This window comes from Peromyscus leucopus, chromosome 23 (genome assembly GCF_004664715.2).
Source record: "Peromyscus leucopus breed LL Stock chromosome 23, UCI_PerLeu_2.1, whole genome shotgun sequence".
Taxonomy (NCBI): domain Eukaryota; kingdom Metazoa; phylum Chordata; class Mammalia; order Rodentia; family Cricetidae; genus Peromyscus; species Peromyscus leucopus.
Window position 1 is genome coordinate 22,186,515 of NC_051082.1, and position 12,256 is coordinate 22,198,770.

Sequence of the window (12,256 nt, forward strand, 5' to 3'; positions counted from 1 at the left end):
ATGATGGCTTGTAACCTGGAACTGGGAGCCACATACACATTCCCTCACCTAACATGCTTTTTTTTCAGAGTATTTTATCTCTGGCCTATAGAGTAAGGCTTTATTGCAAAACAAACCAAACTTCAACTGCCTCTAAACCAAAGAAACCCTCTACGATGTCTCAGGAATTGTCACTGGGCATGGGAAGAATCAAGTCTACAGGCTGAGGACATGTAGTTTGATGGTAGAGTGCTTGAGTTGGATTTGATCCCCAAGTGCAAAAATAACAAAAGCAAACAATAATACAAAAACCAAAAGGCAGATGAGGCTGAAGTTTGCGTTGTGGGATTGCTAACATATTTATTTCACAAGGAGGGGAGATGGGACGAGGGATGATCACCAATAGAGAAACCACCAAATGAGACACCAGATCCCACACTGGGCACCTACAGGGTTTGGCTCTGGGCAGGAGTTGGCCAAGGACAGTAGTGGATGGGGATGGGGAGACAGAGAAGGCATACCCTAGCAGGCAAGACCCAGACATGTCCTCTGGGCCAGTGATCCAGGGACATGGGTCCACCCCACCCCTCAAACTTCTAGGTATCCTTATCCCCATCCAGTGAGCAATGAAGCCACAAGCCCAAGACCACACACAGCTACTTTTTCTCTAGCACACTCACACGCTTAGGCACACAAGCACAGCACTCGGTCACACACATCACCCAGACAGGCACACTCTTGCTTTCCCGTGCATGCAAACACATCCATATATTAACTCTGATTTATAAGTGCACCCTAACCAGAGGGCAATTGGAAAGAAGCAATCACTCTTACAAGAGGAAACTGCTGCTTCTGTCCCCCATCAGTCAGCAGAGCATGGGGGCGATGCGAACTGAGCGCTAAGCATCGTGGAGGGCCCTGTGCCCTTTGCTAGGCTGATTCTTCAGCCCTTATGTCCTGCATGGAAGACCCTTGCTGCTCCGTGAGACCAGGACACCTTGTCCCTGGCTGTACTGACCAGGTACTGAGAGCATCCTGCATGCTTAGCTGACTTTGACAACCTCTAGACACAGGCAGGTGCTGTTCCTATTTAGGACTCCAGGTGGCTGAGTCAGGGAACCTCAAGGAGAATCCAGAGGAGTCCAGAACTGTTGTCCCAAAGCCACCCTGCTGGTTAGGTCTGGATGGTGGCTGCCTTGGCATACAAACAGGCATCCGGGCCAAAGTGTCCTCAGGAGAAATGAAGTCTCGGGGTCTCACTGCTTCCTCCTTCTCCAAGAGGGAGCTAGGATGTGGCTAAAGCCCCCCCACCCCCGTGTCCCTCCAGTTTTTGGAGGGCCAGGGTGAGTTTCACAAGCAGCTGCAGCAAAGAATGAGGAGAGGAAGGGAGGGAGGGAGGAAGGGAGGGAGCGAAAGAGGAAGGAGGGATTGGGAGAGGGAGAGAGAGACCCTGCCAGGCCCAGCTGCTGGTGCTGGGTGGGAGATGATATGGTCGAGAGGTAAGAGCAGTCTTGCCCCCTGGTACCCAGAAGATGTAGCTCCTGGTCTCCCAGACAAGAGTGAGGGGAGATCTTCAAAGTGCACAGGCTGAATGCCTGAGAGGGACTTAGCATCTTTATCCAGGGCTGCCCTGGAGGGGCGCTGGGAGGTCCACTGAGCACCCTCTGGGCGCCTGCTGTCTCTCCACCAGGTGGCTGGTTCCGAGGATAGCCAGGCCCTGTCCTGGGTCTGGGCTCCACGTGCCCTCGTTCTTTCCAGCTACTTGATGGAATTCTTGATCGTCCACCTCTGTCCCGTACAGCTTCGGAGGATGAGGTCAATGCCGGCCAGGCCCCGGTTCTCCACCTCCAGGCAGCGCCCTGTGCCCTTATTCATGATGGCTCCATTCTGGGAGGGAAGAAAGGAAAGATACAAGGAGCGAGAGGCAGACTGGCTTCACCACAGCTCTTGTAGTTGTGGCTTCTCATGAGGGAACAAATACCACCCACATTCTCCCACAGTGGAAGGGACCCTGAGGGCCACCTAGTGTGAGTGGCTAAACCAGGTGGGGGAAATTGGTGGTGACTGAGTCAGGGTAGCAATTTCCTGGGGTCAGGACGGTGAGATAGCTTGCCAAGCCTGATGACCCTAGTTTCATCTTGGAAGAGAAGAACTAACTCCTTCAAATGGTCTTCTTATAGCTACGTGTGTGTGTGTGTGTGTGTGTGTGTGTGTGTGTGTGTGTGTGTGTGTGTGTACATGTTTGCTATGTAAGCACGCAGACCCGAGTTTGATTCCCAAAACTTACATTTAAAAAAAAGCTAGGCACAGTGATGTGCATTTGAAATCCCAGTCCCGTGGAGGCAGACAGGAGGATCCCTGGAGCTCAGTGGCTAGGTAGCCTAGCCTACTTGGCAAGTTCCAAGCCAGTGAGAGCTCTGTCTCAAAAACAACTACAAAACAAAACCCTCCAAGGGAGGGGCTGGAGGGGCTGGAGGGGCTGGAGGGGCTGGAGGGGCTGGAGGGGCTGGAGGGGCTGGAGGGGATGGAGACACGGCTCTGCTGTTAACAGCACTTGCTGCACTTGCCGAGGATCCAAGTTCAATTCCCAGCCCACCCACTGGGCAGCTCCCACCACCTGTAACTTCAGCTCCAGAGGATCTGGCACCTCCTTGTGGCCTCTGTGAGCACTGCACTCATGTGCACACACACACAATTGAAAATAGAAAGAAAATCTTAAAAAATAAAGGTAGTTGGTACATGAAGGTTCCTCTCTGACCTCCACATAGATGTACATGTGTACCTGCATACACAGGCGTGTGTACATACACAGAAATTTCCAGTGGGATCTGAGGTCTGACTTTCTCAATCCTGGTTGAGAGTGCATAGTAGCATTCAGGAATCCTCTCTATGGATTTATCTTAAGCAGCCCCAACACTAATGATGGAATCAGGCAGGCTACTTCTGACAGAAATCCTTCATCCAGTCCTGGAATTAGGTCTGTGAGCTTTTGTCCCAGGGCTGGTAGAACTGTCTCCTCAGTGGCACCGTGTGGGGAGCCTTGGGGACATCACACCATTACCCCTCTTTCCCAGTGGCTGGTAGCATCTTGCTCCTCCCTTAGCCCTTTCCCCACAGAGCTCACCTGGATGAAGTTCCACCTCTTGTACAAGCTGCTCTTGACCTTGTCACAGTCCAAGAGCTGCGGCAACCGACTCTTGGAGTTGTCCACCAGGCAGCGGGTGTCAGGGAGGAGGGTGGTGGTCCCCAGAGCACCCAGGTGCAGGAAGCCTTCCTTGGTATAGCGGGCGAGCTGTGGAGGGGGAAAAGAGTGGCAAGAGAGAGGGAAAGGTGAGGCTGTAAGGGGCACCATGGCTCAGGTCCTCAGCTTTACCTCAGCTTTCTGTCTGTTCCAGTTGCTTCTGAATGTCTAACACATAGGACAGCCGGCTCTAGGAGGGCCGTGGGCTAGCTGAGCCTGGACATGGACACACCACATCACAACTCCTCTATCTTTCCCTCCCTCCCTCCCTCCCTCCCTCATTCCTCCCTCCTGTTCTTCTCCTTCCCTTCCTCCCTCCTCCTACCCGCCCTCCCTGACCCTGCAGCTAGACAGAAGTGACTTTTAGGCTTTCAGAAAACCACTGAACCTTCCACAGAGCCCGGGAAGTCCTGCTTAGGAATCAACCAAGAAGATAGTAGGACAATGATGATTAATGTTGACCACCACATTGACAGGATCTAGAGTCACTTAGAACACGATGCCCTTGAGGGTTTTTCTACGAGGTAACTGAGGTGGGAAGACACACCTTAGGTGTGGGTGGCACCATTCCCTAGGCTGGGGTCCTGGCTTGAATGGAAAGGAGCGAGTGAGCTGAGCACCAGCGCTCATTTCTCTCTGCTTCCTGACTTCCATGCTGTTATTAAACAATTGGCAGCATGACTGCACCTTAGGCTGTGAGCCCCGATGAGCCCTTTCTTCAAGTCTTGCTGTCAGATGTTCTTGTCTCGGCAGTGAGCAAAGGAACCAACACACCAAGGGCCCTGCTCAGGATCAGGAGTGACTCTTCTCTGGTGATAAGATTTTCTGGAGGGGTCCTCATCTTTTGGTGAAAGCTACTCAGAAACCCTCGGCTCCGATCTCCTCAAGGGAGCCTTCCTGCTCCCCTTGAACATGTGATAGCGAGCTTATGAAGTGTCCTTGAGAGAGATGCCATGAATGTGTGCTCTACAGGCAAATTAGTTCCAAATCAGAGTAATTGTTTGCGGCAAAATGGTAAGAAACTCAGAAGCCCTCCCTGCCCCTCCCCAAACAATGTTGCCCTGAGTATGTTTCAATTCACCCAAATGCAAATTGATGAATGACGGCAGGCTGTCTTTATGTTCCAGGCAAAGATATACACAGCTGCTTATTGAAATTATGAATCAATCTATTATCCAGCAGGCAAATGAGCAGTGCTAAGAACATTAATTAACTGAGCATATCTGTGACCCAGATGTTTAAAGAGCAGAGCTTAATGCTGTTTGGAATTAGAGGTTCCTTTCTGAGGTCCGCTAGGGTGTGAAAAACCATTGAACACCAGTGAAAAGCTGATACTAGCCCATATCATGTTGGCACCAGTGGGCAGAGAAGGGGGCTGTGTTCTACTTCCATTTCTGCTGCTGGGAAAAAAAACAAAACAAACCTGACCAAAAGCAACTTAGGGAGTCAGGTGGTGGTGGCACACACCTTTAATTCCAGCACTTGGGAGGCAGAGGCAGGTGGATCTCAGAAGTTTGAGGCCAGCCTAGTCTACAAAGCGAGTTCCAGGACTACCAAAACGGTTACACAGAGAAACCCTGTCTTAGGAAAACAATCAAAAAAGCAACTTAGAGGAAGACAGAGTTTATTTCATCTTATACTTCCAGGTCACAGTCCATCACTGAGGAAAGTAAGGCAGAAACTCAAGAACTTGAAGCAGAAACCATGGAATAATGCTGCTTTCTGGACTGCTCATAGGTCCATGCTTAGTTAGCTTTCTCCTATAGCCCAGGGAATGGTGTTGCCCACAGTGGGCTGGGACCTCCTACATTTATTAACAATCTCCCACAAGCCAATGTAATGTGGGCAATCCTCAATTGAGACTCCCTTCTCAGCTGACTCTAGGCTGTGTCAAGTAGACGGTGAAGGACAGATGAGCCTTGGTGGGATTTTCACATCTATATACCGAGTTCTTCTGCGTTTATGGGCCAGTATCTCGAGTCTTTCAAGATCTCCATGATCTGAGAGATGATAGATGTTACAGTTGAGTGAAATGACTCATGGGTTCATGTTTTGCAGTTTGGTCCCCTACTGGTAAGACCATTTTTGGAGGTTGTCAAACATTTAGGGGGTAGGGCATTGCTGGAGGAAGTAAGCAGGTCAATGGGAGACATCTTTACATCTCTTTTATCCCTGGCTCTTTGCCATCTCATGCTGGCTTACGGTCAGACACAAAGTAGACAGTCTCCACATGCACCATTTGCCAGGATGTGAATTGTTCCACTATGCTTGCCCTGCCGTGATTCCCTAAGACCCTCTGAAACCATGAGTCAAAACGAATCCTCCTAAAGTGTTTGTGGTTGGTATTTTTATAACAGAGATGAGAAAAGTAACATGGATGGACAGATCCCATGTCTACTCTTCTGTTGCAAGGTAGGAGAGTAGTGAACCCAGGAACTGCTATCAAACAAAATTCTCAGGTCCAGGTTGGGAGCTATCTTGGTGTAGTCTGCCTACTGCGACGACTTCTTCCCCACATTTCTCATATCCTGGTTTCCTGCTTCCAAGGCATTGCTTCAGGTAGTTCCTGCTTGGACAGAATGCTCATCGGCCTTCCTCCGGAATGTTCTGGCTTCAGCTTTCCAAGTCAAGCCCTCTGTGTGACTCACTCCCTTCCTCCCTGTCTTCTCTAATCATTCCAGCCCCATCTCATTCCTCTCTTGTTCTTGGGTACACGTGGATTCATGCACTCGGGTCCCTCTTTTCCAGCTGTGATGAAGCCACATGTTTTTGCCTTTGCATACTGCCTAATAGCATTTGGGTTGTTGCCACCTGGGCACTGTGACTCACGCTGGCATGGAACATCATTGTGTGTGTGTGTGTGTGTGTGTGTGTGTGTGTGTGTGTGTGTGTGCGTGCGCACGCATGTTTATGTTTGCATGTTGTGCAGCAATTTCCTCCAAACTGAAAACATTCCTTCCTCCCAAGGAAGCTCTTTAGGACTCAGGAAGTAAACAAAATGAGAAGTTCCAGGAAGCTCCTGAAACTTGTGAGACTCCTAAGCAGGACAGGGAATGAACAGTAATAGACGATGGAGAAAAAAGGATTCTGGGCAGATGAACTGCCTGTTGTTTGTACACAGTGATTTCATGAGTCATCACACAGGCAGCTGAGTGTGCCATCCTTGTTCCTGCCAGTAGCCATTCATCTGCGATCCCGTCAGTAACTCCCAAAGATTTACTGGTTCGCTAAGCATTTCTTTGATTTCTTGTCTGAGCCCTATCTGGGATGAGTAGAGTCTGCTCATGTCTCCCCAATAAGACACAAACCACAATTTTTCACTTTTCTCAGGTACATACCTATAGCTCATCTGAGGTCATATGGCAACTCGGTTTGTACTCTCTTGGTAACCATCAAATTGTCTTCCAAAGTGACTACACCATTTTACACTCACATAAACAAATTGAGGTGCCAATTTCCCACATTCTGGCCCAATCTTGTGATTGCCAGCTTTGATTTTTATTTTAGCCACCCTAGAGAGGGAGAATTGGCCACTGTGGTTTTGACTTGCATTTCTCTGATGATTAGTGGTATTAAACATCATCATATTGGCTGTTTCATAAGTTCCTTGGGAACATGCCCATGTAGGGGACCTTTGTCTGCTTTTAAAAACAAGTTGTCCAAGTTTTCCTTGTTTCTTCATTTCTGTGTGTGTGTGTGTGTGTGTGTATGTATGTGTGTGTGTGTGACTCACACACACACATGTGCATGTGGAAGTGGAGGTCAAAGTGCCACTTTCAGGAGCAGGCTCTCTCCTCCCACATGTGGGTCCTGGGATTGAACACAATTAGCCAGATGTGGCAGCAAGTGCCTTAACCTACTAAGCCATCTTGGAGGCCTTCCCTCCCTCCCTCCCTCCCTCCCTCCCTCCCTCCCTCCCTCTTCTTCTCTTCCTCCCTCTCTACCTCCCATTTCTTCATTTCTCTTTCCCTCTCCCCCTCCTCTCCTCTCTCCCTTTCTTCCATGAGATGCAAAAATTCTTCACACATCTGGACACTAGAGCTTTTTACTACTGAACGCTTTACACCACCCTGTGAGCTCCTCGCTGTATTGACAGTGTCCTTTGAAGCACACAGCGTCTTTAATTTTGATAATAATCTGTTTTTTTTCTCTGTTTGTTTGCACTTTTGATGTAGCTAAGAAACCGCCAACAACGCCAAGGTCAGGAACATTTATCCTGGCCTGTGCTGTTGGGGACTTTCATCGCTTTTGCTCTTATATTTAGCTAGGGCTTTGATCCACATTGAGCTCTTTTTCTAGATGATCTAAGGGAAGTGACCAAATCCGCTCTTTTTCATGTGGGTATCTAGTTGTCTCAGTACCATTTCTTGAAAAGACTCTCCTGTCACCCTTGTCAGAAATCAGTTGACCGTGAATGTGACGATTTGTTTAGGGGCTTTCAATGCTATTCCATTGATCTCTGGGTCTTTCTTCCATTATTATACCCCCTCCTGCGTGTGTGTACGTGTGTGGTGTGTGCATATGTATGAATGCTTTTGCATGTATAGGGTGTGCTTGAAGGTATGTGCACACATGTGGAGGCCTGATGTTGATGTTAGGAGTCTTTCTTGATTGCATTTCATTTTAATCACTGAGGCAGGGTCTGTCAGTCAAAGCCTCATGTGGCCAGTCTCGCTAGCTTGCCTGCTATTGAAGATCCCCTTGTCTCTGCCTGCTGAGGCTGGAATTACAAACGGGTCACCATGTCCACTTGGCATTTATGTGGGGTTCTGGGGCCCTGACCTCTGGTCCCCACTTCCTTTAACCTCTGGCCCACTTCCCCGGCCCTCACAGAGTGGATCGCTGTAGCTCTGTAGCAAGGTTTAGCACCGGAGTGCACGTTTTCAGTTTAATTCTTCGCAATCAACACTGTTTTGTCTATGCTGCATCTCCTGTGTTTTCAAATCAATTTTAGAATTGCATTTTCAATTTCTAGGGGGGAAAAAAAAAGGTAGATGGAATTCTGACATGATTGCACCGCACCTGAGCACTGGCTTGGGGGAGGGCTGCCACGTTCATAGCATTTGTTCTTCTATTCCATGTACACCAGGTCTCCCCACTAGGGCTGTAATGCCTTTCTATGTGTTACCGTTTTCAGTGGATAGCTCTTGTATGCTTTTGGTTGTCTTCTCAAGCATTTTGTCTCTCTGTGTGTGTGCATGTGTGCACGGAGGGGTGTGACTGGAAGAGGTCAGAGGACAACTTGTGAGATCCAGCTCTCCCCTTCCACCCTGTGGGTCCTGGGGATGGAACTTAGGTTGTCAGGCTCTCTGTAACCACCTCTACCTGCTGTGCCGTCTTGGCGGCCCTTGTTCTTTTATTTATTTATTTTTTACATCCCTCTGTCGGAGTTTTTACCTTTGTGCAGAGTCGTTTAGACAACTTCTCTGACCCGTCACTCACCTGGGATTTCATGGTCACACTCAACTATAGGCTCTGCCTATGCCTTTAGTGACCACTGTCTGAAGGCCATGCCAGGGGCCCACTGAGCACACCCACACAGACTCCCATCCCAAAGGCCTGGGTCTCCCTCGGCGTTAGAGTCATCTCACGAGACTGTTAGCCAGCATCTTGTCCATACCTGCAGTACACACCATCAGTCTCCTGCCCCAGGTCCTGGGCCCTGGGTGCGTTTGGTTTAGACAGTCTCTCCCAGTTCACTGAATTCTGTCTTCTCTCGCCTTTTCTCAGTTCCTCTGGTCTTGGATCCCTTTGCTTCACTTTGCAGCCATTACGCCACCAATATAACCATACTGTCTCTGTCTGCATGTGCATGTAGAAGCCAGGGGTCAACCTAGGGTGTTCATCCTCAGGTGCGGTCCACCTTACTGAGATTGGATTCTCACTTTCACAGCTCTCATTAGGCAAGAATGTCTGGCCAATGAGCTCCATGGATCTCCCTGCATCGACATTGATGGTACTGAAACGAAAACCATGAACTACCATACCTGGCTTTTTGTTTTGTTTTGTTTTTTGTTTTTTTGCATGTGTGCTGGGGATTGAACTCAGGTCCTCAGCCTTGCATGCCAAGGACCCAGTGATCTTCCCAGCCCTGGTAGTTTTTAGGCTAACAACATCCCACCCATTTTTGAAAGCCATGAGAAACAAGAAAATGTATGTTAGGAAGGGCCAAGGCTGGCTAAATACCTTTGAATGGGGAAGGATCACTCTAGATTTGCCTGCCGGGCCCAGGAGAAGAAATGAACACCATTAGCCACAACCCTAATGCATGAGGAAAAATGAAACCTCCACCATCAAATACAATTAATTCTCATTTAGAGGGGAAAAGCATTTTCTAGTTGAGATGATCTAAGAGACACTCACAACTATTAACCCAGATTTAACAGCCTTGAGGGAGAATCGAAATATTCAGGTTACAGCCAGATAAACAAAAATCTGACAATAATTGCGAAATGACTCTGGAACGCATTGAAAAATCCATTAAATGGCCGATAAAAACATGGCTCGCGAAGCCTTGGCCATTAAGGGGCTCTCTCGTCACTTTAAAATCAGGCACAGTCAGCATGGAAAGCCAGGCTCAGTGAGGAGTGAAGTTTGTGTACCTTCTGGTCAGGAGACAGGGGGTGTGTTCTGGTGACTCCAACCTGTTCCTTCAGCCGCTGTGCTCACCAAGTGCTCAACTGAGATGTAATTAAGAATGGCTTCCTTTGGTTGTGACCATCCTGAATATAGAAAGGTTGCTCTCCGGCACTGTTCTTTTGCTAAAGAATGTGCATGTGTATGTGCACCTGAGTGCAGTGCCCTCAGAGGCCAACATAGGGGGACATCAGATCGCCTGGAGCTGGGGTCATAAGCAGGTATCACCTGATACGGATGCTAGGAATTGAGTTCGGGTCCTTTGCAAGAGCAGCCAGGACTCTTGTGACCACTGAGATGTCCCTCCAGGGCCTCTCCTGAGCTGAAGAGGAGGTGGCAGGCTAGCAGTGGACAGGAACCTTCTACACGGCTGCCATTGAGATGTGGGCTGAGCATAAAACAACAGTGTATACCACCGGGGAACTGCAGCCTTTCTTATATTTCACCAGACTTTATTATTTATTTATTGACTTATTTATTTATTATCTGCACGGATGTCAGTGTGGTCTCGTGTGTTTAGTGTTTCCTGGTTCTAGTGCATTCCTAGCGGCATGTGGACGCTAAGTTTCTTGCCCTGTCCCAAAGTCCCCTATCCACGAGCTGATGTCCCATGTGCTTCGCCAGCCCTGCAGGACAGCAGAGTACCTCCAATGACTCCCTCATTGGGTGCTGTAGGCTGCCTTTGTGGGCTGACTGGGCACTGGATCCCTGTTGCACCTACTATTATGCACCTGCCAGCTCCCTCTCTACTCCTACTGAATGCTCTGGTCTTCATTTTTCATGTGTATGTATGTTTACATGTTTGTGGCACATCTGTGGGTGCGTGCATGCGTGTGGAGGCCAGAGATTGACGCTGGGGGTCTTCCTCAGCTGCTCTCCACTTTATACTGAGCAGGGTCACTGACGAACCCAGAGCTCACCGATTTGGCTATCTGAGCTCGACACTGTGTCCTAGGGGATCTCTGTCTTTGTGTGTCACGTGCTGGGATTACAGGCTGTGGCCATGTTCCTCGTCCTATGGCCTCCTCTGGTGGGAACCCATTGGCTTAAATGAGCAGCACCAACCCTTTTAGGACCCACTCTGATCCCTTCAATTTCAAATGAACAAGGTCTTAGGAAAGGATCCTTGCACAGATAAGGGCTTGGTGGGATCCTACCAACTCAGGAGTCTGGGGCGTGTTCAAGTTCCAGAGGAACCGAGGCTATAATGAGCGATTTCACAGCTAGCCTTAGTGAGACCTGATTTCGAAAGAAAAAGTTAAACTGGAGGTTGGAAGTGTGGTTCAATGGTTATGGTACTTGCCTAGAATCCATCCCCCAGTGTGAGGCTGGGGTTGGGGCTCACTGGCCATGGCATCGCTTTAGAGGCAGAGGCAAGAGGAGCCACCTGCAATCTGAGGGTGCATTGCCCAGACCCTGTCTCAGATAAAACAGAACAAAACAAACAAACAAACAAACAAAAAAAACCCCCAAAAGTCAATCAAGCAATAGCAATGACGAAAAAGATGAGTGGCGACTTCCCTTACTTGGCTGTTGGTCCTGGGGTTTATAAGAAAATAAACCAAGCAATCCCGGGGGAGCAAGCTGCTAGGCAGCACCCCTCCATGGCCTCTGCATCCGCTCCTGCCTTGGGGTTTCTGCCTTGAGGACATTTTAGGGCTGGGGAGATGACTCGGTAAAGTTCTTGCTTTGCAAGCATGAGCATTCCTGTGTTCCGTCCCCAGAATCCACGCACAAAAAAAGCTAGGCATGGTGGTCTAGACTTATAATCTCAGAGCTGGGGATGTGGAGACAGGAGGATCCCTGTCTACCAGTCTAGCCTATTTGGTGTATTCCAGACCAGTGAGCGTCCCAGTCCCCAAAACATAAGGTAGACGGCATCTAAGGCTGATCCCTGGCTCCACATTGCATTTGTGTACACGTCCATGCACACTCCCACACGTAAATGCTCCTTTATACACAGGAACATACACACACACACAACCCCACAAAGACTACATTTTATTTGGAAAAAAAATTTAAGATGTAATTATATAAAAACTGAGATAACATACATTTTTAAATATGAAGCTAACAGGGCTGGGGATATGGTTCAGTGGTTGCTCTTACAGAGGACCCGAGCACCTGAGTGTGGTTCCCAGCACCCATGTCAGGCTGCTCACAACTGCCAGTCAGCTTCAGGGGATCTGGCACCCCCTTCTGGCCATCAAAGGCAATTGCACTCACATGCATAGACCCACATCCATATACACAATTAAAATGAACTAAATGTTCTTTAAAAATGAAGCCAGCATAAAGTGGGCATGTCCTAGGCAAAAGGGACATCTATTACTACCGAATAGTAGAAGCATATTCCTGGAATCACAAGGCTACTTTCTGTGCAAAAACATCTTTCTTTGG

General features: G+C 48.8%; 1 protein-coding gene across 1 annotated transcript in view; it reads right to left on the minus strand.

Annotated features, from left to right (window-relative positions):
• Positions 1–308: 308 nt before the first annotated feature.
• The window catches only part of Galnt17 (polypeptide N-acetylgalactosaminyltransferase 17), a 442,799-nt gene continuing 430,851 nt past the window's right edge, over positions 309–12,256 (minus strand). Inside the window, exons 10-11 of the mRNA XM_028870135.2 lie at positions 3,104–3,271; positions 309–1,866 (exon numbers count right to left, since the gene is read on the minus strand). Of these exons, the coding sequence (XP_028725968.1) occupies positions 1,738–1,866; positions 3,104–3,271 (297 nt within the window). The 3' untranslated portion in view covers positions 309–1,737. The remainder of the gene's footprint in view (positions 1,867–3,103; positions 3,272–12,256) is intronic.